The following is a 24305-nucleotide window of genomic DNA, read 5'->3' on the forward strand; positions in this document are numbered from 1 at the left end:
GGAGTACTGTGTCCAGTTTTGGTCCCCACACTACGGGAAGGATGTGAAAAAATTGGAAAGCGTCCGGCGGAGGGCAACAAAAATGATTAGGGGACTGGAACACATGACTTATGCGGAGAGGCTGAGGGAACTGGGATTATTTAGTCTGCAGAAGAGAAGACTGAGGGGGGATTTGATAGCTGCTTTCAACTATCTGAAAGGGGGTTCCAAAGAGGATGGCTCTAGACTGTTCTCAGTGGTAGCAGATGACAGAACAAGGACTAATGGTCTCAAGTTGCAGTGGGGGAGGTTTAGATTGGATATTAGGAAAAACTTTTTCACTAAGAGGGTGGTGAAGCACTGGAATGTGTTACCTAGGGAGGTGGTGGAATCTCCTTCCTTTGAGTTTAAGGTCAGGCTTGACAAAGCCCTGGCTGGGATGATTTAGTTAGAGATTGGTCCTGCTTTGAGCAGGGGGTTGGACTAGATGATCTCCTGAGGTCCCTTCCAACCCTGATATTCTATGATTCTATGATCACCTCTTGTTCCTTTGGTGACTGATGAAGAAAACTGCCATCTATCACCTCCAAGAACAACTGGGCCCTACTACTATTAGTAGCATTTGTTTGCTAATCTATATCTGGGAAGTTAAAGTTTTCATTTATGACACAATTTCCAAAAGTATTTTTCTAATACTGTTATAAAAATTTCTGTCCATATCTAAGTCTGCCCCGTGGGTCTATAGCAGACCTCTAACACTATCCAAACAGACAGATCCTCTTTTACCATACTTCCCCACAGTGATTTTTACCTCAATAGATTCTGTTTTGACCATACTACCACTTCTTATTTCTTTAGTTTACCACTTTGTTGATATACAAAGCTACCCTGCCATCTTTCTGTTTATTCCTCTCTCTCCTAAACAGCATATATTTTCAAAAAACTATGTTCCAGTGTTCCAGTATCTGTGTGTCAGGGTTAGAACAGGTGAGTAAAATCACTGACAGGGAACCAGGATCCTCTGTCTCCAATGACTATCCCTGCTAAAGTCAGGGAAAGAACTCGGGAGTCCTGGCTCTTCATCACCCCATGCTCTAGTGACTGCACCACCTATCTGCCCCAGAGGTGGGGACAGAACCCAGGAGTCCTGACTCCCTCTCACCCTGATCTCCAGCTTCCCCAGACCCCCTGTCTGCCCCAGAGATGGGGCCAGAACCCAGGAGTCCTGACTCCCTCTCACCCTGATCTCCAGCCTCCCCAGACCCCCTGTCTGCCCCACAGGTGGCGACAGAACCCAGGAGTCCTGACTCCCTCTCACCCTGATCTCCAGACTCCCTCTCACCCTGATCTCCAGACTCCCCAGACCCCCTGTCTGCCCCACAGGTGGCGACAGAACCTAGGAGTCCTGACTCCCCCTCACCCTGATCTCCAGACTCCCCAGACCCCCTGTCTGCCCCACAGGTGGTGACAGAACCCAGGAGTCCTGACTCCCTCTCACCCTGATCTCCAGACTCCCCAGACCCCCTGTCTGCCCCACAGGTGGCGACAGAACCCAGGAGTCCTGACTCCCCCTCACCCTGATCTCCAGCCTCTCCAGAGGTGGGGCCAGAACCCAGGAGTCTCTTCTGGCACCACCTCAAGGCCCTGTGATGTCACGGCAGGACGTCACCCGATGACATCACCACTCACCTGCTGTTACTCCGGAGCCCAGGGGTGCCTGGGCTGACCCGGCCTTCCCCACTCTCGGGGGGTGCGAAGCTGAGGCGCAGGGAGAGGCTGGCCCGACGCCTTTAAATCTTTCCTCGTGTGGCCGGTTTCCAAGGTTACCGCGGAGGTGATGGTAGCACTCTGGCCCCGCCTCCCCAAGCAGCAGGCCTATCAGGAGGCTCAGGCTGCCCGGTGGGGGCGGGGCTTCAGGGGCAGCGCGAGCGGCTTGATAGAGGAGTCGTGGCGGCGCGCGCGAGCCCTTAGCCCACGTACCGTTGGGCTGCCGCGCGTGGTGGGGGCGGGGGTCAAGGCAGCGGGCCGAGCGAGCGGAACCAATCGCTTTCCTGCTGGAGGGGTCAGTACCGTTGTGGGGGAGCAGAGAAGATGGTCCGGCCCCGGGCAGCTGCCTCTGAATGAGGGGCGGGGCGACCCGGGCGGGCCCCGCTGCTGATTCTCCTCAGCTCCGGCTCCCCGCGCCCTGGGGTCCGCCCCTCCCCATCCCCAGTGGAGCCGACGCAGCTTTGGGTTGGTCGACCCCCCCCCCCCCCGTCCCTGCTTTACCGGCGTTTCCTGGCCGCCGCAACTACTCCCCCTCCCCGCGAATAGCGGCGGTGGGGAGGGGGGCGGGGCTGAAACGGGGGTGGGGGTGTCTGGGGCCGGGAGCTGAAGGCGGGCGGGGGGGGGCACGCGCTGGGACTGGGGGGGGGAGAATTGAAGAGACCCCCCCCCCCGTTCGCATCCCCCCGCAACGCGGCCCAGCGGCGGAGCGAGAGCCAGGACGCCTGGGTTCCCTCAGTCGGTGCGTGGTCTTGGGGGAATTAACCCTCCAGGTCCAGGGGCTGCTCCTCCGAGGGCGCTGTGAGGGGCGGGGGGATGTGTGTTCATAGCTCGCTCTGGGGTGAACTGGGCTCTAGCAGGATCCTCCTTTATAAGGTGCTTTGAGGTTTACTGGTGCTCCCGAGGCGCTCGGGGTTATAACATTTTAAGGGTGTGGGGAGAGGCCAGGAGCTGAGCTGGGGCCACTTTTCCATGGCCCAGACTCAAGGGGTCAAGGGGACATCTTGTTTGTGTTGGCAGGTTGGCCTGGGATTGAGGTTCTTGCACCAGCCCGGTTGGGTCCTGCAGCTGCTGAAAGGGTGAAGCAAGACCTATAAATCAGTGACTGGGGTGCTGTGTGCTGTGCATTGCATCCTCGGCATAAGCTGAGGCTCTTGCCAAATGCACCTCCTCAAGGCGAGTGTTAACTCAGCGCTTTGCTCTTATGCGCCACGCCAATGCCTTATGAAGATCCAGTCGCTTTAAAAATTAAAGTGAAAAGCTTGCGGCGTCATACTGATGTAAGAGGCACGGTCTTGACAAGGAAGGTAGCCAAATAGCTGGGAAAAAAAGCAGTTAGATTAATTCTGACAGCTACTTGGGTCACTCTAAATGCCCCCACTGGCAGTCTAGAGATTTTGACTTTACAGATAAGTATTATTAATAATACTTAATATTTCTCTAGTGCTTGTCATTCAAGTCTCTAAAAGCATTTTGCAAAATCGAACCTGTTGGTTAAGAATTTAATACTCCATGCAGTTACTGCATTTATAGTCTCTGATAATTAAGGTAGTTAGAAGCATTCATTTACTAGAATTTAACCTGGGGGAAAAATCCTACCTAGTTTAGTGAATCATTGTGTCTGATGCTGTTTTCTTGTATGGGTTAGACTGAAATAATTCTGAGTTTTAAAGAATACCTGTTTTCTGTAAATTGTCAGTTTAGACCTATCATCATGACAACAGAAATAAGTTTCTGTTATTTCTGTATTCTTTAAGGTTTCAGAGTAGCAGCCATGTTAGTCTGTATTCGCAAAAAGAAAAGGAGTACTTGTGGCACCTTAGAGACTAACAAATTTATTAGAGCATAAGCTTTCGTTCTAATACATTTGTTCGTCTCTAAGGTGCCACAAGTACTCCTGTTCTTTTTTTTTTGTATTCTTTAAGTATACTGTAAGTGTACTAAGCAGACCTTAGTGACAGTGAGGCTTTTATGAAAAACATGGCAAATGATTACAGCTTTTCTTTTTGCCTTACTGTAGCATGTATTTTAAAAAAAAATAATGCTTCAGTTGATTACTGAAGGAATCTAGTTTTTCCCCTTGCTTTCAGCAACCAACTTTGGGTCAAGTGCTGCTTTCCCATGTAGTTCCTTTCATGCTGAGGGCATGCTGTAGAGCAGTGGTTCTCAAACTTTTTTTTACATGGACCACTTAAAAATTGCTGGGGGACTTGGTGGACCACTTAATGATCTTTCCAAATGTTGTTTGTACCATTAGCTAACTATTATAAAGCGCATTGGATAAAAGCTCTCTATAAAAAAAAACCCTTAATAATAAATTTTTTTTGTTCTACAAATAGAAGCACACAACTTATATTTTAATATCAGTAGTCTTACCTTTCTAATGCAAGGGATGTGCCCTCTCTCCCCTGCCACAGCAGCCCCTGAGCTGGGGCTGGGAAGGAGGGGGGTCTCTCTTCCACCACAGCAGCCACAGAGCAGAGGCTGGGAAGAAAGGCCATCGCTCCCAGGCAGCCACAGCCCTGGAGCTGGGAAAAGTCACCTCTTTCTCTGGCCACGGCAGCCCTGCACATCCCAAATTCCCCCACCCCCTATTCTCACCGCACTGCCACCCCACCTACCCTCTATTCCCTCCAAGGTTACCTCCTCACCTTACATGTGCATCTCCTCGAGGCTCCAGGCACCTAATTAGTGGAGCCACACCTGCGTGGCTCCACTAATTAGGTGGGTGGCTCTTCATTCTCTCATGTGCGGCCACCCAGGCATGCACCTTAGAGGGAACTATCCATGGACCACCTGAATGGAACTTGCGGACCACTGGTGGTCCACGGACCACAGTTTGAGAACCTCTGCTATAGAGAGCCCAAGCAGATGAGCAAAAGACTGCAGAGGAGTAGGTGAAACCATGGTAATCACCTCTCTCAACTCAAAGATCCTTCCAGAGCAGAAGTACAGTAGGAGTCTCCTATACTACCTTTATGGGTAGGAAGGAAGCAAGAACTGCAGAGGGGCAGGAGAGACCATGGTCCAAGAAGGTCCAAGTGTAGAGATAGGATCTTTCTCAGGTCACCCACTTCAAGAGCTTAATATTTTTAGGTTTCAGAGTAGCAGCCGTGTTAGTCTGTATCCGCAAAAAGAACAGGAGTACTTGTGGCACCTTAGACTAACAAATTTGTTTGAGCATAAGCTTTCGGGGGCTACAGCCCACTTCATCGGATGCACAGAATGGAACACATAGTAAGAAGATATTTATACATACAGAGAACATGAAACAATGGGTGTTACCATACACACTGATCACTCTCCTTATAGTGTGTATGGTAACATCCATTGTTTCATGTTCTCTGTATGTATAAATATCTTCTTACTATATGTTCCATTTTATGCATCCGATGAAGTGGGCTGTAGCTCACAAAAGCTTATGCTCAAATAAATTTGTTAGTCTCTCAGGTACCACAAGTACTCCTGTTCTTAATATTTTTAGTAACTTGTAACTCAGATATGATCTGTCTTTCTTTGTTTTAAAACGCAATCATACTGAGCCTCAGTCTCTCTCTCTGGGGGTGGGGAAGAGGCAGCAACGTGGCATGTTGTGTCATCCATGATGGTTCAGACTGGTTGGGGCAGGTAGTGGGAAAAGAACAGGGGGAATGTGTTTTGGAGAGGCTGATCTAACAGCTGTTACTTTAACTAGTGTATGGGCTATAGACATAACCAGAGTGCATTGCACTCCTGCCGCTCGTCTTCCCTGCCCTGACTTGTTCCTTGTGCTGGTGCAGCAAGGAGGGAGTTGTAGGAGCTGGCTACCCCCATTTGAGGTTCCTTTGCTTGCAGGTGTTTTTTTTTTCCCATTGTCCTACCTGGTTTGCACAAATATTATGATTGTGGTAGAGAGATTCTAAAATCTTGACTGTGGCTTCCTGACCTTTTTGAAATAATGTGATGGACGCAAGCCTATCATAGTGGAGGCAGGTGCTTTGCAAGCTTCCTCCTCTGGGTCCCCTAGCACACTTTAGTCCAGTAACACCCTTACTATTCTAGTCTGGAGCTACTCTTGAACAGAGACTGAGGCCTGGTCTACGCTAGCAAATTAGGTCAGTTTAATTATGTCTGTCAGAGGTGTGAATAATGCACACCCCTGAGTGGTGTAGTGAAATCCACCCCCTTACCATGCTGCTCACAGCGGCAGGAGCTTGCAGCCCGCTGCTTGCGCAGCGAGCTGAGGCTGCAGTGAAGGGGGAACAGTGGGGGAGGGTTCAGGGGCGAGTTTCAGGGGCCGGGTAGGATGGTCCCGCAGGCCGTAGTTTGCCCACCTCTGGAATAGAATGAACCCGTCCAACTAATTTCCAGTCTGGCCAGAAGTAGACTTTAGATATGGGTCATTGAAACCCCTTCTATCCAAATGTCCCATCACCCACTCCAAAAACAAAAAAACAAACAAAAAAAAAACCCAATAACCTTCAAGCAACTTAACAAAGATACCAAAATAGGTAGGTACTTCTCTAGTGAATAAAGCCTAATGCTGTAACTCAAGTTTATAAGTATTAGCCAGCAAGAAAAGAATAATCTCACCAAGGTAAGTAAAGAGACTAAACCATCAATTTCTGAAGAATTTAAACATTCTTTTAAAATAATTCAGTGTCTGGTCCCTGTGGTTATGAAGGTAAACTTCTGAATGTGACCTAATGCTTCAAAGCTGTGTTCCAAAGTGTGTCGAAAGAATTATTGTGCCTCTGCAGTTGACAAAGAAAGCTGTAAACTGCTGTGTATTTAGAACTGTGATTCATGTCTCTTTCACGGCTACTATTACAAACCCTTTGTACAGCAATGAAAATAGAAATCATGTCCATTTCACACCCTTGCTGCAGCAGAAGAGGCAAGCACCAGGGAGCTACATATGGGAGAGGGGGATTTAAAAAAATGATGCTGGGGTGAGGGTAGTAAAATCCCCCTTTTTAGTCTTTCTCCTGTCTGAGGTTGCAGGAGTAGTGGAGAACTGCCCCTCTCTTCCCTAGGGATGGACTACTGGAGTTCACCCACATACTCCCTGCTTTAACCCACCAGATCGCTTCGCCCTTTTCTCTCAGTATATTCATGTTTTCTAATAGTGAAAGCACAGATTGTGGTAAGTTTCTTCTACCCACTCCTCCAGTGACACTGTGTATTCTTGGTAAAATGAACATCTTCAAAAATAAGTGTATGCATGAGCATAGCTGGGTCACACAACAGCTGTCCAGCCCACTGAAGCTACAGCTGAGATTTTGTATTCTGGGATTTGACCTTTCTTTTTATGCCTTGGGCTTGATTTCCGGTTTAATTTATTGCTGAAGCTTACAAAAACTTTACTCATTACAAATTAAACTCATAAGTTCCCTTATCTTCTTATTTTTTAAAGATCTATAAAAATCATTAATATCCAAACTAGGGCTGTCAAACGATTAAAAAGATTAATTGTGATTAATACCGAGATTTTAAAAAGATTTAATTTTTAATTGCACTGTTAAGAACTGAATACCATTTATTTAAATACTTTGGATTTTTTTTCTACATTTTTCAAATGTATTGATTTCAGTTAAAACCCAGAATACAAAGTGTTCAGTGCTCACTTTATTATTATTTTTATTACAAATATTTGCACTGTAAAAAAATAGAAAAAATAGTATTTTTCAATTCACCTCATACAAGTATTGTAATGCAATCTCTTTATCGTAAAAGTGCAATTTACAAATGTAGAATTATTTTTACATCACTGCACTCAAAAATAAAACTATAAAACTTTAGCCTACAAGTCCACATTTGTAAGTTGCACTTTCATGATAGAGATTGCACTACTGTATTTGTATGAGGTGAATTGAAAAATACTATTTATCTTTTTTACTGTGCAGATATTTGTAATAAAAATAATATAACGTGAGCACCATGCTCTGTGTTGTAATTGAAATAAATATATTTGAAAATGTAGAAAAACATCCAAAATATTTATAATAAATGTAAATTGGTATTCTATTGTTGTTTAACAGTGCAATTAATAGCGATTAATTTTTTAAATCAAGTTAATTTCTTTTGAGTTAATCTCTTGAGTCAACTCTGGTTAATTGACAGCCCTAATCCAAACTGATACTGGGGAAAGCAGCCAGCTAACTTATAAACATGTTTTTTTCTTTTACATCAGCAACAGGTGCTCATGTTACCCTATCAGCACATGTAACATTTGCCAGACTCCAGAAAAAGGGTAGTCGACTGAAAGATTAACTTGTTAAATGCTTGTCAGTTGTGAGGGTATTGCGTAATTTTTTCACAAGCTTATTACAAAACTTGGAAATTCTCGGCTATTCAGCACTGAATTGCTGCTTTGCATTTTAACACAAGCCTGTTTGCTTTTTATTAATGCTTTGCACTATCAGTTATTTAAAAGCTATTCTCTTTAAATGGTTTTAGCAATAATCATATGTTGTGTACTCTCTTTAGCTAAGAAATCTTGTTACATATTTTCAGTATTCTCTACCTATCAGCTGGTAAAACAAGGTGGGTGAGGTAATATCTTGTATTGGACCTACTTGTGTTGGGGGGAGAGAGAGAGAGAGAGACGAGCTTTGAGCTTGAAAGCTTGTCTTTCTCACCATAAGAGGTGGGTCCAATACAAGATATTACCTCACCCACCATGTTTCTCTAATATTCCGTGGCCAACAAGGCTACAACAACACTGAATGGCACCTGGTAAAGACCTCACAGAATCACATTTGTTTGATTTAAGATGTTCCTGGCTGCTGCTGTTCTCTCCCTCCCTCTTCCTCTTACCTACCAGCCAACTCCTACTCTTTGTAGGATTTTGATTGGCCTAGCAAAGAGGCAGGGCTCTATAAATTCCAGACGCAGGCATCCCTTTCCCTTCTGCTAAATCACCAACAGAAAGAAAGGTAAGCTCAGATAGAATAGAAACAACTCTGATTTATTGCATCATCTTAAATGTTTATCATTTCATTTTTAATAAAAAATGAATGTTAACATTCAGTACACACACTTCTTTGGAGAAACTCTTTGGTTTTATTTAATTAGGATAGTGAACAAATTGTTGATTCTTTTGTTAATTTCCCTCACAAGCTAATATAATGGATGAGAAGCTTGTCAGAGAATCTAGATGGCAACAGACGTTTGACATTTGAAATGAGACAAGAATATTTTCTCTTTGGGGTGGTCAGGAAAGAGAAGGCTACCTGAAAAAAGGAGTTTGTTATATTCGTAATAATACTTAGCACCTTCCATCTTCAAAGCTGCTAATAAGTGGTAAAGTGATGCGGATGACTATAAAATAACAGAATATAATGGATTTCAAAGTTGCCTTTTCAAATTAAGGTCTGGATATTGAGAAAACTGAGTTTGTGCCTTATGCCTCTTCTCTGTTAAGTGATGCTACTAATTTATATTGGAGTCATGCTGCAGCTTTTGCTGGAAACTGGTTGTGTTGGAAATGTTTTTAGGACAGTGATTGCTGTCTGAATTTCCAGCAGGAGCCTTTTTCCTTACTGTGCAAACATTAAGAGTTCATATGAGAAGGAGAGAGGAGGAAATCATCTTTAATAGCATCTATAAAACCAACTTACCCATCTGTGAGGTTACTCTGAGTCAGCCTGTCTGGCAGAGAATTGGGGTGTGTGAGAGAGAGATGGGAAGGGCTTCAGTGATTGAACTCCACATTTTTCATTAAAACAAAAAAGTATAATTTCAGAATGGATATGTAATGTATACTTGCTGTAGCATGTGTAGGATTTCAGGTAATGCTTTAAGGTGTGGCTTCTGCTGCAATGCAAGTAGTGGCCTAGCCTAAGTACCTATATTGAGAGTAAGCATGAGTGGAAAGGCTCAAGTGTAGCTTGACGTAAGTAAATGACAGGGAAGTGACTTTGCGAGTCGCAAGACTGATGATAAACAAATGCAGTAAGTCAGTAGATTAGGATGAAATAAGAAACTGCAAACAAGTTATTGATATTTTAGGATACTTTTAAGGAGCATATGTAACTGACAGTCTCAAATATTAACCACAGTAAAGCCATAGCAACTAGTGACACAAATGCTAATGATTGTGAAATAGGTGGATAATTAACCTTTGAAAACTGAGGACCCTAAAATAAGTGGAGTGTGGAAGATCAGATAAGGAGAAAAGGGGTGAATTAATTATGAATACACATAGGATAAAATGGGTGTTAGCATAATGTGATATAAGAGAGGGTGACACCCAGAACATAGTTGAAAAGAACTGGATGACTAGACAGTAGAAACTGGGATGTGCCCATTCTCCTGATTAGGGGTTTCACCACAAGTGACTGTAATAAAGATTTGTTATTTCTTGGGGGTCTGCTATCTAACAACTCTCATATTGTGGCTTGTCTAGGGGTGAACGCTAATCAAGTAAATATTAACTATTCAAGTAAATAAAGAAGGCTACAATGTTCAGTCTCCCTCCCCCCTGTTTCCTCTCCAAATATATGGACGGGGTGGGCAGGGGGAGGAAAGCAATCCAGAGGCTTGCGGAAGTGCCTCTAACTGAGCAAGAACTACATGCACTGTGTGCCATTTTTGACATGAAACAGTATTTGATTGTAAAGCAATTTTGTAGATTAGATTTTATAAATAGGGCTTCTGAGTTTTGGCTTTAACCAATAAAGACATAAAAACCTAATTAAAAAAAAAATTTGTTAAACACCAGAAAAATACTAGAAATGGTAACTTGTATCTAAGGACTTGTCTACAGGGAGCAGTAATGCGGTCTGTGGGGGGTGATATCTAGTTCACTAATGTGTTGCATGCTAATTGGTCCATGTAGATCCTATTAGTGTGCACTAAAGACTCCCAAGTGTGCTTTAATGTAGTGTTGTTTGAAACAATATTATGTTAAAGCATACTAGAGTATGTTACTTATTACCATATATTCAAAGAGGGAGCTCCCTCAAAGCCCCCAGTTTTTGCACATCTACATAAAACTAAAAGATGCTAAAAAAATAAACCCTGGAAACAGCAACCTTGTGTATAATAAATCGTTCTGCTTTTTGCTTGCTTCTCTGGTTCCAGTCATCCTGTAAATAGTAAAAAGAAAAGGAGTACTTGTGGCACCTTAGAGACCAACACATTTATTTGAGCATAAGCTTTCGTGAGCTACAGCTCACTTCATCGGATGCATTGGAACCATGTCAAGGTTCCTTCCCCACTCTGAACTCTAGGGTACAGATGTGGGGACCTGCATGAAAAACCCCCTAAGCTTATTTTTACCAGCTTAGGTTAAAACTTCCCCAAGGTATAAACTATTTTACCTTTTGCCCTTGGACTTTATTGCTGCCACCACCAAGCATCTAACGAATATATAACAGGGAAAGAGCCCACTTGGAAACGTCTTTCCCCCCAAAATCCTCCCAAACTCTACACTCCGTTTCCTGGGGAAGACTTGATAAAAATCCTCACCAATTTGCATAGGTGAACACAGACCCAAACCCTTGGATCTTAAGAACAATGAAAAAACAATTAGGGTTCTTAAAAGAAGAATTTTAAATGAAGAAAAAGTAAAAGAATCAGCTCTGTGTGTATATGTGTATATATATATATATATATATATATATATATAAAAAAAATGTTTGTTTGGGGACAGTGATGTCCTACAGATGATTTACTGCAGTTTCCGCTGATGTAATTGCTTCTTCTTGATGCAATGTTAAGAAAAGCTAGGTGAAGGACATAAATCCACACTGTGTAGGGGTCAAGCACAGGAGTGTATTACATACAGCGCTGACTGAGTGTCACCTCGCTTATTAGGCTTAGAGACACTGTCAATCAATTGATTATAATGGAATATATGGATTTTCCACAGGCGGGGGAAAGTGACAGGGTAGGCAGTCCCACAACCTCGGATAGGTCTAGTAGCAAGACATGATAGCACTGTAGCCAATCATCAAAGGTTACATAATGTCTCTGCCCATGGTCTCAAGTTAACAAATTAACTTTTAACATATAATTAGTACTTTAACAAATGTATTAGTATGAAATATATATATATTGAATTCTGATTTGGGGTCCATAGGAATGAAGTAGCTCCTTTGATTGTCCAACAGATACATATCTAGGGGTAAACGCAAAGAAACAGTGAAAGTATATGGCATTAAAGATTGTCTTTCAAGTTGTTCATTTGTGTTTTAAGGCAGGCATTGGTCCCTGGGAAACTAAGGTGGGAGGAGGCCATATCTTATACTGACATGCTTGAACCTTTCATAAACCCAAGGTTGGATGTGTGGGAGGAACAGCTCCCTACAGAAGAAACTAACACAACAGAAACAGGGCTTCTTTGTTCTGTTTGCAACTTTGAATAAGACACAATTATTGCCCACAACATCTGGTGTTTTGCTGACCAGGCATATCTTAACAAAAGCAAGGTTATCTTTGGTTATTCTGCTTTCTCTTAGCTATTGCTAGGCCTCTGACCTCTTGACTGGACTTTGGGCCTGTACGCAAATCAATATACCAGGTTATTACATCAGCAATGGATTTTAACCCTTCACTTGGCCATGAGAATGTTTGTTGACTCGACTTTAGGTAGTCTCTAGAATGTATCCATTTAACCCATGTAGTGACAGCTTTCAATCATAATAGTAGGTACTGTTGCTTTTTAAGCTTGTGCCTCCATTTGCCATAGGTATCGTGATTTCTGATACTCACCACAAAAGGGACTAGGCAGAATGTTGAAATGACACCACCTTGGGTTCTAACTGTCTGCTACACTGGACTCTTTATACTTGTGAATATTTTCTTCTGCTAATGCGTGTGATGCTATCCTTATTCATTCTATTTCATGAGCTGCATATAGCAGGTCATGGCACTGGTTTGGTACTTCAGACAAAACTGGGGTTGCATAAAACTTTCCTTAAACACAGACTATTCTACACAGTTCTAAATGTCGGGAGACTGTATTTTTTCTTTTAAAGAATAATTTGTGACTAATACTTTCCCTCTTCTCACAGCTTTATTTAAAAGACAAAAATGGCAATTGTAAAGAACTTGAGCAGAACTCTTAGTCAGTTGCTACAGAGCCCCAGTTGTGGATGTCAGACTTCCCTTGTGCCAGTTAGATGTATTGGTGTCTCACCACGTCAGGTGACCTCAGATGCCAACTTTCATTCAGTATCTTTTTCAGAGACTGATCATCCTCGAGTGTTAATTACAGGTTAGTCATCATTTAATTACTTCATTCTTATTTTTGTTTCTCAGTTGGCAGTCATTTTTTCTATCGAGGCCTGATCCTGAGAATTGCTGAGCATCTACAAATTCCATGTAAACAACCAGGAGTTTTGAGTATTCAGCATCTCTCTAGATCATTATTATGATGTATTATTTTGTATTGCAGAAGTACCTGTAGCCCCCAGTTAGGATTAGCAGAATATTGTGGCTTTTTGGGCCAGTTTATTTTAGAGATATAGTAAAAGCATCCCTTTCCCTTAAAACAGCGTATTCAGTTTCTTGTTTCTGTGTAAACAAAACTCTTCTATTTTGGTTCCCATAACAATGTAGTTGAAGTATTACGTTTTGAACTTCTATTGGTCTATAAGGACACATAAGTAACAGTCAAATATTTCGATATCATTATATTTTCTTTGACTTGGCTTTTGTTTTTACAATCTCTGTTTTCCTCTTTAGGGGGCCTGGGCCAACTTGGGGTGGGACTTGCTAAACTCTTGAGGTATGTTCTGATTTTGTAATTTTATACATCTTAAGAAGTTAAAAATCCCACGACCAAGGTTTTCAGAAGTGACTGGTTATTTTGAACGTCTCAAGTTGAGCACCCAAAATTTCTTATGAAAGCTAAGAATCTTAGAATGCTGAATGGGACATTTAAAATTTAAAAGTCCATATTTTAACATGTCCTTAGAACTCCTGCTATTACTTCAGAAATCCAAGATGTAATTAAGATTCAAAACATAATTTTACACCTTTTGTGGTGTTTATTCTTATACCTTTTACTCATTTTAGAGCTGAAAAATGACCAGTCATTCTTCCTTTTGTTGGTATTTTTGGCCTTAGTCCTGCAAATGTGTGTAATTTTGTACATGTGACTTGTCATTGGGTTCAGTGAGACTACTTGGATGCATAAAATTAAGCATATATTTTGAGAATCTAAGGCCTTAGCTTGTGGTAAGTTTCCCTTTTTGTTTTTCATGCACTATCACAGTGCTGCTGGCTTTGAGTTCCCAATATCTCAAGCAAATGTTTAATTTGTATGTCTCTTTTCATGATCTTTTTTGAATTCTGTTGATACTACATTTTTTAGAAACCCACTTTGGGTTTTCTAAAACCCACCAACTTACTAAACACACAAACTTTTGGACCTTGCCATAACTGATGGTGTTTCTTGAAGAGAATTTCAGTGATAGTAACTTAAAAGATAAATTTTTCTATCTCTTATAGTGCAGTAGCTGTATCGTAGTTACGAATAACAGGAATGTTAAGATTTTATTTTGCAGTTGAATGGGCAAAAAGCCATAAGATAGAAACGTCGATATTTGAATTTTTCATGATAGTTTGATGTAAAGTGAATTGATGCAGAGAGAATAATAAGAGCATAAAATGATCCCTTCTGGCACTTTTTCACTGGATTATCTCACTTTTTTCTTTGTATTGCTTTCACAAGAAAACACTCTAGGAGCTGTTCATCCACATTCTTGATCTAATGTGCTGATTCCTAGATATCTGCTATACACAGAGGCAGTATTTGTCTATAGAGCATTGTAGCCATAATGGGAGCACCAAAACAAATCCTCCAAATTTGATGAGGACAGTGTGGCGGCGTGAATGCTGTTGGGGGCAAGAGGGAGCAGCTTTCGCTTCCATCTTCAACAGATAACAGAAAGCAATATGTATCCCAGCTTTGTCAAACTTGCACTCTAATGCAAAACCTTAGCATTGACCTCAGCAATGTTAAGGCAGAGTAACTTTCCAAATGTCAGATGTGCTGATATGTTGATATAAAAGCATATGAGGTCACTATTAAGGTTGTGTGTTAGAGTGTCAGTTTGGTAAAGCAGGATTACATATTGCTTCCTGGTATCTGTTGGAGATGGAAATGCAAACCTTAGGAAGTGTTGGAGTATGATATCAAGAGTATCTTAGGCAATGTACACGTCTTTCCCCTTAACATCTTACTGGCATTTTTTTGTAACATGTATGGACAGTGTGTGCTGCTGCAACTTTTAACTGCTACTAAACCTAGTTTTTGTTTGCAAATTTTCCGAGAAGAGAGAAATTTTGGCACCACGTCTGAAGCCTGGTCTACATTTAAGAATTAGATCAACCTAGCTGTGTTGTTCAGGGCTGTGAAAAATTTTGCACCTTGTGCAATACAGTTAGGCCAACCTAACCTCATGTGTAGACGTGGCTGGGTCTTCTGTCAACCTAACTATTGGCTTTTGGAGAGGCAGATTAATTACATCAGTGGGAAAAACCCCTCCTACTGAGAGAGGTGTCACGGAGTCCCCGGGTGATGCTCTGGAACTGCTCCCTAGGAAGCCAGGCGGGACTCTGGTGAGGTCTCCTCTCTGTGAGCAAACTGTCTTCAGGCAAAAAGCTCACACGGCTTCCACCTTCCTGGGTTTGACCTCGGAGCATTCAGCATCCTCTGCCCCTCCATGCACTTTCCACAGCAAGTCTGCACAGGTGGGGCTCCTGAGAAAGCCAGAGGGTCCTGCACCCCAACTTCGCAGTCAGATGTGACTCTTAGCCAGCCAGTAAAACAGAGGTTTATTAGATGACAGGAACGTGGTCTAAAACAGAGCTTGTAGGTACAGAGAACAGGACCCCTCAGCTGGGTCCATTTTGGGGGCAGTGAGTCAGACAACTATGTCTGCACTTAACTCCTCGTCCCCAGCCAGACCCAAACTGACTCACCCTCCAGCCCCTCTTCCTCTGGGGTTTGTCCCTTTCCCAGGCCTGGAGGTCACCTGATTCCTTTGTTCTCCAACCCTTTAGCTATCACCTTGCAGGGGGAAGGACCCAGGCCGTCAGTTGCCAGTAGACAGAGTGTCGGCCATTTAGGTACACTGGGCCTTTGCTCTCCAACAATTACACCCCCTTATCTCATCTAGAGACTTAAGAAATGCATAGGAGAAACTGAGACACCCCTACAGTATTCAGAGGAAACATTAAGAACTGTCCCACTTAGTCACAGTAGGAACCAACTCTACTACAGCAACACAACTGGAGCCCAGTAGCTTACTCCTGGGGGAATTCTGCACTACTGCATGCACATAATTAATGAGCAGTGCACATTTTTTATTTTTTTGTGCAGAAAAAAGCTTCTGCTGAAATGTTGCTGCCATTCCGCCTTTTCCCCACCAGAGGGTGCTGTGGTGATAGAACACAGCAGCAGCACCCAAGCAGCTAGGGAAGAGAGTCTGTCAGGCCAGGTCAGGAGAGGGGGGCTATAGGAAGCAGAGAGCTTGGAGCTGCTGGGGGTCAGACGGGAGCTCAGAAGGGCTAGTGGGGGAGGACAGACTGGGACAGGGGCTGAATGGGAGTGGAGGCGCAGGGCCACAGCGGGGAGGGAGGTGCAGGGCCATGTGGTGATGGAGGAGGGGGTGCAGAGCTACTTGGGAGATGGCTGAGTGGGGGCACAGGGACACATGGGGGCAGGAGGAGGGGGACAGGGACAGTGGGGGCACAGACACATGGGGGGGACAGGGACACATAGGGATGGGGGTGGCTAGGTGGAGGCACGGAAGCGATGGGGATTGGGGGGAGTGGGTGTCTGAGTGGGAATGGAGGAACACATACAGGTGCAGGAACGCATAGGGACAAGGGCAGATGTACCTGACTGAATGGGAGAGGCTAGGGATCAGCCAGGGTTTGCATGGGAGAAGCTCCCTAAAAATCCCTCCCCGTCTCCCAAAAAAACCTGTTCCATACTTTTTCCACCCATACCCAACAACCCTCCAAGTTCCTACCCAGGCTCCTTCCCAGCAATTTTACTTCCCTCTCCCTCAGCTCCTCGGTTACCCCTGACTCCCACAAGCCTTTGCACTGCTACTGAGGGGTGCGGGAAATACGGTTCTGTACTGTAGTTTAAATGAATTATTACTCACAGTTCTGTATTAATATGCCTAGTAAGGAATCTGTTTGTCAAAAAACATTTCCTGAATCTTTTTTGTTGTCTGTATTGTTATAGACATACTTGCTGATGGGTATTTTCAAATAAATGACCAAAAATAAATTGAAACCAGTTTGATTATATTGTGTTATTTTGACAAAATATGCAGAATTTTGCAGAATTTTAAAATATTGGTCACAGAAATTTTAGTTTTTTGTTGCAGAATTTTTTGGCTCAGACTTCCCCCAGGAGTAATAGCTGTACCACTGCAGCGGCTGTAATGTGGACGTACCTCGAGAATTAAAAAGATAGATTGGCATGAGTGCTTGCACTAGACAAAGTCATACCATAAAATTTACTCTGCCCAAATGACTTCTCCAAATTAGTTCCTATTAAAACTAATGTAGCAGAACAGTGAGTGACACATTATCTTGAAGAGTACAAGCTAATTGTACCATGTGCCTTCCTTTTCAGGAAGCGTTTTGGAAAAAACAACGTGATCCTGTCTGACATTAGAAAACCACCAGATCATGTCTTTTATAATGGTAAGTGACTGGATTAGCATATAGAGAAATCTTCATATTGCCTCTGATGTTGCTCATCCCCTGCAAGACACAGCCAAGCATTTGAACTATGTATAGTTCTTAAATTAATCAAACCACTTTTCAAAGTATTTTTATGATCTTGAAAATTCTGGGTGTTTCATTCTGACTTCTGTGAAATCTTCCCAGAAATTGGATTTTTTTCCTTTGGGTAAGGTGCATTAACATACATCTTGAATATCTTCTTCCCTTCTGATTTTTGTTGACCAAAATACATCTTAAAGTTAAATTGGCTATGGCTTTCATCCCAGTTGGTTTAACCCTCTTGCTTCTGCTGTAAGTGTTGATGCAATTTAAATTTTCCCAAAAGAACTGGGAAATGAAATCCACATTTTGTACATACTGAAATCACTTTCTTATATGCGGTATATGCTGAAATTCATACAAGATTGCCAGTATGGATTCACATAGTGGCAGTACTGCCTTGGAACTTGGTTAGCCTCCTTTCCTTCCCTTTTGCCATAAATAAACTATAAAAGGAACGAGTCTAGAGGCATTTCAATAATATTATGTAAGCTGGTCTCTGACCTCATACTACAGCAATGGTCTCCAACCTTTTTACGCCCAAGATCACTTTTTGAATTTAAGGACAACCCAGGATCTGCCCCACCCTTTCCCCAAGGCCCCGCCCTATTAATTCCACACACACACACCATCACTCGCTGTCCCCCACCCTCGCTCACTTTCATTCGGCTGGGGTAGGAGGTTGGGGTTCAGGAGGGGGTGCGGACTCTGGGCTGGGGCCGAGGGGTTCGCAATGTGGGAGGGGGATCTGGGCTGAGCTGGGGGCAGGGGTTTGGGGTGAGGGGTGCAAGCTCTGGGAGGGAGTTTGTGTGCAGGAGAGGGCTCCGGGCTGGGGCAGAGTGTTGGGGTGCAGACTATCAGAGGGAGTTTGAGTGCAAGAGGGTTGGTGTGTAGGAGGGGGTATGGGGTGCTGGCTTGGGGTGCAGAAGCGGGTTTGGGATGCTGGCTCCAGGAGGGGTCTGGGGGTTGGTGCAATCTCCTGCTGGGCAGCACTTACCTCTGGCGGCTCCCAGTTGGTGGTGCAGCATGGCTGCTGCTAAGGCAGACTCCCTGGCTACCCCTGCCCCGCGCTGCTCCCAGAAGGCCCCTCTGGGGGTGGGCGGCATGTGGCTCCGCGCATTGCCCCTCTGCAAGCACTGTCCCCGCAGCTCCCATTGGCCACAGTTCCCCGTTCCTGGGCTGTGGGGGGCGGTGCTTGCAGGCAGGAGCAGTGTGCAAAGGGAGGTCTGCCCCGGACCCCACTGGTCACTTCCAAGAGTGGTGTGGGGCCAGGGTAGTCAGGGCGCCTGTCTTAGTGGTTGCCACGCTGTACTGCCAAGATCGCGGCCGACTGGGAGATCCTCTAGGATCGTCCCATCACATGCAATTGACCGGCTGGTAACCACTGCGCTATCGGTGTATGCCAGCAGTTGATAGAGTATATTTGATAGAACAGAGGGTCCCAAACTGGCCTGTGGTCTGCAGAGATGGCTAATTAAACATTGTTAGCTATCCTAGTCTTCAGATGCTAAATGTAGACAAAATACATTAAATACCCTTCTGTGGAGTGCCGAAGCTGCTACAAGGATGTTATGGGATTGCACATGGAAGAGCAGCCGCCCATGAGAAAGTGTCCTTATTAAGATGTGACCCGCGCTGTGAAAAAATTTGCAGAGCCTTTGTGATCGAATCTTTGAGAGAGGGAGAGTATGAGTGCTCTAGTGGCTGCTGCCTACAGAAGGCAGAAACCTGATGCATAAAGTGGACTGAACGATATCTCTGAATAAAGACATGGGCCAGAACCTGTGAACTCATTGGTCCTCCTGTTGTTTTTTTATTGAATTTTGTCTCAAAGTGTCATCTTAGCATCCAGTTTTCTATTTGGTCCACTCTTTTAGGTCCTTTTATCTACTCTGATATCTTGGACTACAAGAATCTCCGTGAAATAGTGGTGAACAATCGAATTACTTGGCTGTTCCATTATAGTGCTTTGCTCAGTGCTGTTGGAGAAGCAAATGTTCCTTTGGCCAGAGCTGTAAACATTACTGGTAAGTGCAGTAACTACAGTAAGTGATTACAGCACTGTTTGACTAGCCTTTCAAGTACATGACATCTCTGGAGGAGATTTTGTTTAAATTCTGATAATTTCTGTTTGTTCCAGGTTTGCACAACGTTCTCGATATTGCAGCTGAGCATAGTTTGAGACTCTTTGTCCCTAGCACAATTGGAGCCTTTGGACCCACCTCTCCCCGAAACCCAACTCCGGATCTCTGCATTCAGAGACCCAGGACGATCTATGGAGTCTCCAAGGTTCATGCTGAGCTCATGGGAGAAGTAAGAACTTTGTTACGGATTGTTAGTCTCGATGGAAGGTGGATCACTGCGGTGTTCTTTCCTCTTCCTGTCTTCTCTTCCTACAGACATATTTTCTTAGTAGTATGAGGCAACTGTTGATGCTTTGCCTGAGGGGTTTGGGGTGGGAAAATCATAAGTTCTGTGTGAGGAATTAGCATGAAGTTGGAAGTTAATGAACACTTGAGTTTTAGTATTGTTTTGGCTTCTGACTCTTTGTGACCCTAGGGAAATATTTCGCCTCCCTGTTCCTCAGTTACCAGCACGGCATGGCTTGGACAGCTGAGGAATGGCACATTAGTACCGGAAAGTCTTCCTACAGTATATTTTCTAATGACTCCAGGGATCAGGATGGATACCGATCATCAGGGTGGATTAAATCAAATCAAAATAACTGACTGTTCTTATTTAATTCATATTTGTTATTTACATGTTGCATATTCTGGCATGGTAGAGGAGGGAAAGGGTAGGAATGGTATCAGAGGCACTGTGTGCCCCACCATGTGGGAATGGAGGTCACAGAGCCTCTGACATATGACACCAATGGCATGAGGAAGCGGGACATGCGGGCGGGGGGTCACACAAAGCTCCTGGCTTGTGGAAATGGGTTGTAGCACAGAGTCCCTGGCATGGGGACATGGGTGCATACAGAGCTGTTGGCAGGATAAAAGTGATGGAGGGCTTATAGCAAATCTGTGAAATAGAGAGGGAAAGGAGCTTGAGTGTGGGGGGCGGGGGGGAATGGAGGGATGCAAAGAACTGTTGGTGTATGCAGTGTGTTTAGTCTATAGAAGCAACAAAGTGTGCAACCCTCTAGTTTCATGTCTAAAGTCCTGCTCGTCTCCTTCTTCAACAGTACTACCACTACAGGTATGGGCTAGACTTCCGATGTCTGAGGTATCCTGGAATTATCTCTGCTGACTCTCAGCCTGGTGGGGGAACAACTGGTAGGAAACTCTTTTTCCATGTCTCAGTATTATAGGTGAGAACATTAGCGTGCAAGCTGATTGCCCCACATAGCAAAGATGAGAGGGACATCAGGGTGTAATTTGTCTGGTGACTTCATTTGCCAAGAAACAACTAACCAGTCACTTTGAAATGCAGTCACATAAATGAATAATGGCCATCATATATAGGTGTAGTCACAGACCAGCAGGGCCGGCTCCAGGCACCAGCATTCTAAGCAGGTGCTTGGGGCGGAAGCTTGAAAGGGGCGGCTGTTTAAATGCGGCAGTGGCAATTTGGCGGCAGCTTCTCTATTCCGCCGGCCACAGCAGCAAATCGGCAGCAGCTTCTCTCTTTTGCCATCTGTGGTGGCAGTTTTTTTCACTGCTTGGGGCAGCAAAAACTGTAGAGCCGGCCCTGCAGACAAGAAATCTGTTGTATCGTATTCTAATACCAAATGTTGTGTGCTGTGTTGTACAGTGTGCCTATCAATGTCTAACTTAGAGTGCACCTGCATACATAGTCCAGTGAAAGTCATTTGAGGACATTTTTGCTAATTAAAAGAATGGTCTCATGAGAAAAAGTGGAACTTTCAGGAGACTAAGGTTGTGTAAAATGAAACACTGCTTCATCTAAATAACTCCTGAAATGCAGGTGAAAATACAAAGCATACTTCTGCTGAAACTAATCTGAGAGGTGCTGAATGGCCCCAGGGAACAGGAATGAAATATGATTCCACCCCAGAGATGGCTGCATTTCTAGAATTCTGAAAAGAATTTTTAATATTTTATTTATTTGCATTACCATAGCATGTTGAAGCCCAAGTCATAGACCAAGACCCCCATTATGCTGGTGTACAAACACAGAACAACAAAGACAGCCCCTGCCCCAATGAGTTTATGATCTACGTGTAAGACAGATGAGTACAGATGGGGGAGTACAAGGAAACTTTTTTTTTTCCTTCAGACTATGCAGTCCAGATTTTCCATGATGCCATAAAGAATGGCAAATTCCAGTGCAACCTAAAATCAGACACACACCTCCCAATGATGTATATCGATGACTGCCTGAAGGCTACGCTAGATGTCATGGAAGTGCCTGCTGCTTCACTTAGCATGAGGACTTACAACATCAGTGCCATGAGCTTCTCTCCTGAGGAGCTGGTGCAAGAGGTCAAGAAGCATATTCCTGAGCTCCAGGTGACCTACAATGTGGATGCTGTCAGGCAAGCCATTGGTTAGTATCTGCTTTTTCATTCCATTCCATTCCATTCCAGTGATCCTGTATCAAACTTGTCTGGGTGAAGTCAGATGCTGGGACAGAACAGTATTTCCCTTTTCCCCCCCTCATCTCCTATGTGTTCTCCTTAGACACTTGCAGTTTGTTTTGATCTTGATGACATCTGGAAGTGTTGCTGTACTATTTGAAACTCTACTCTGGTACTTACTTATGAAACTTTGAAAGATCTTTGCTATAAATCTCATGCTCTGTGTTTTTTCCTCCTCCCCCCCTCCCCTTCCTTGTAGCTGACAGTTGGCCGATGAACTTTGATGACAGCAATGCCCGGAGAGATTGGGGATGGAAACATGACTTTGATCTTTCTGAACTGGTGACCACAATGTTTAACATCCTTGGCTCTGACTCCCGGGTAGCCCACATTAACTGAAACTCCTTTTCAAACCTGGTTTCCAAACTCCGACAGAGGACCAGGGAGAAACTGCTGAATTAGTTCATTATGCTCTAAGTCTTATAGCAGGTAAATTATAAACTTTACATATATTGCAATAGAGTTGGGGTTTAAATACTATAGTTTGAATTCAGTGTGGTTATTTGAGACAGTACCAAATTATTTAGTAAAACTACAGCATCATTAAATGAGAAACATATAGGATTCTTGAATTTTAGCATTTAAGAAGCTAGAAAAAAAAATCTCACTATAGGGCTGGTAATGCTATGCAGTCATTCCTACTGCCTGAGTATCCTTCTGAAAACAACACATGGCAACATTACAAAGCCTTGTGCTTAGACACATACTGAAGGATTGACAAAGTATACATTAATCAATCATTTCCTTAGTGGAGGTAGCTAGTTGTGGATTGTAGGAAGGTGGGATTGTCCCTTCCCTCTCCCACCAACAGTTAAGAGATCAGAAGAGCCATTTTATTTTTAAACTTGACAATGGTCATTAAAGGTTATTCATTTTAAAGGGAAACCTTTTAGTTAATAGTTCAACCTTCTAGCTAGGTATAGTGCTAGGTAAACCTGCAATTTGTTTACAGATGAGATTCAGAATGTTTGTAGCATTAATCTTATGTCCATAAATGTAAAGGAAAAGAAGACTTGAATTCATGACGCTTTTAAAAATACAGAGTTTTCAAAACAAGCTTTTTTGTGTTCTTTAGAAATTCTGTTTACTTCAGTTTTGTTGTAAAGATGAATTTGGGACACTAAAAATCTATGTTGCATATCTGAATCTATAGCTATCCTATTTAAAGTAGGCAATGCCCAGGAATGAGCTCACCTTTAATTAGTACCACATTTGGCCTGTTTCCATTCACATTTACTACACCATTGTGATCATATGCTGCAGAGAGCAAGTTTTTAAAGGTAGGTTGTGACTTGAGTCAGTTGTAAAGCTGAGCCAGTCTTGAAAATACCTGTTCCAGTCACTGTACAGTGTGCGCTATGTATATGTGTATTTGTAGATACTATTTATGTGTAGATATAATAAATTTGTATGCTTCAGAGGAGTGGAATCCAGAAGTTGAGATTGTGCCAGCACTTCTTTATTTCACAAGTTCAAGAAATGGAGCCAAAGGCAGCCTTCAGTTTATCTGAATCTAATACTTAAAGTACAAGTTTCTCTAGTTGCTGAGTTATGTGAAAGGTTGAATGTTTGTAACTGATGGGATTGAGTTGTGAGTGATGTCCCATAATCATCTATATAAAAAGAGTGGGGGAAGTGTACAGTCTCACCTTGCCACCAAATTCTAGCTACAGTTGATAAGGGCTATCCTACTTACTTAAAAAGAAAAGGAGGACTTGTGGCACCTTAGAGACTAACCAATTTATTTGAGCATGAGCTTTCGTGAGCTACAGCTCACTTCATTGGATGCATACCGTGGAAACTGCAGCAGACATTATATACACACAGAGATCATGAAACAATACCTCCTCCCACACCACTGTCCTGCTGGTAATAGCTTATCTAAAGTGATCATCAAGTTGGGCCATTTCCAGCACAAATCCAGGTTCTCACCCTCCACCCCCCCACACAAACTCACTCTACTGCTGGTAATAGCCCATCCAAAGTGACAACTCTCTTCACAATGTGCATGATAATCAAGGTGGGCCATTTCCTGCACAAATCCAGGTTCTCTCACCCCCTCACCCCCCTCCAAAAACCACACACAAACTCACTCTCCTGCTGGTAATAGCTCATCCAAAGTGACCACTCTCCAAGTTTAAATCCAAGTTTAACCAGAACATCTGGGGGGGGGGGTAGGAAAAAACAAGGGGAAATAAGCTACCTTGCATAATGACTT

General features: G+C 43.5%; 1 protein-coding gene across 6 annotated transcripts; it reads left to right on the forward strand.

The window, feature by feature from the left end:
* The first annotated feature begins 1911 nt into the window (after nt 1-1911).
* On the forward strand, nt 1912-23528 carry LOC140908482 (L-threonine 3-dehydrogenase, mitochondrial). Of its 6 annotated transcripts, none has more exons than XM_073335673.1 (10): nt 1912-2041; nt 2764-2919; nt 12744-12946; nt 13417-13459; nt 17333-17403; nt 19362-19511; nt 19625-19797; nt 20672-20762; nt 21727-21996; nt 22287-23528. In XM_073335673.1, exons 3-10 carry the CDS (start codon nt 12763-12765, stop codon nt 22424-22426), a joined length of 1122 nt encoding a protein of 373 aa, XP_073191774.1. In that variant the 5' UTR covers nt 1912-2041; nt 2764-2919; nt 12744-12762; the 3' UTR covers nt 22427-23528. The 6 variants fall into 6 exon arrangements, with proteins under 6 accessions (XP_073191774.1, XP_073191776.1, XP_073191775.1 ...); XM_073335674.1 differs by lacking the exon at nt 1912-2041 and adding an exon at nt 2063-2211; XM_073335675.1 differs by lacking the exon at nt 2764-2919.
* Nucleotides 23529-24305: the final 777 nt, after the last annotated feature.

Source organism: Lepidochelys kempii, chromosome 3 (assembly GCF_965140265.1).
Source record: "Lepidochelys kempii isolate rLepKem1 chromosome 3, rLepKem1.hap2, whole genome shotgun sequence".
NCBI lineage: Eukaryota > Metazoa > Chordata > Testudines > Cheloniidae > Lepidochelys > Lepidochelys kempii.

What these genes read in the sequence shown, in the direction of transcription:
- LOC140908482 (XM_073335673.1), top strand. Translation starts at nt 12,763, where the DNA reads ATGGCAATTGTAAAGAACTTGAGCAGAACTCTTAGTCAGTTGCTACAG. An exon ending in CAGAGCTGTAAACATTACTG is followed by an intron (nt 19,512 to 19,624) that starts GTAAGTGCAGTA and finishes TGTTTGTTCCAG; the next exon opens with GTTTGCACAACGTTCTCGAT. An exon ending in TGCTGTCAGGCAAGCCATTG is followed by an intron (nt 21,997 to 22,286) that starts GTTAGTATCTGC and finishes CCTTCCTTGTAG; the next exon opens with CTGACAGTTGGCCGATGAAC.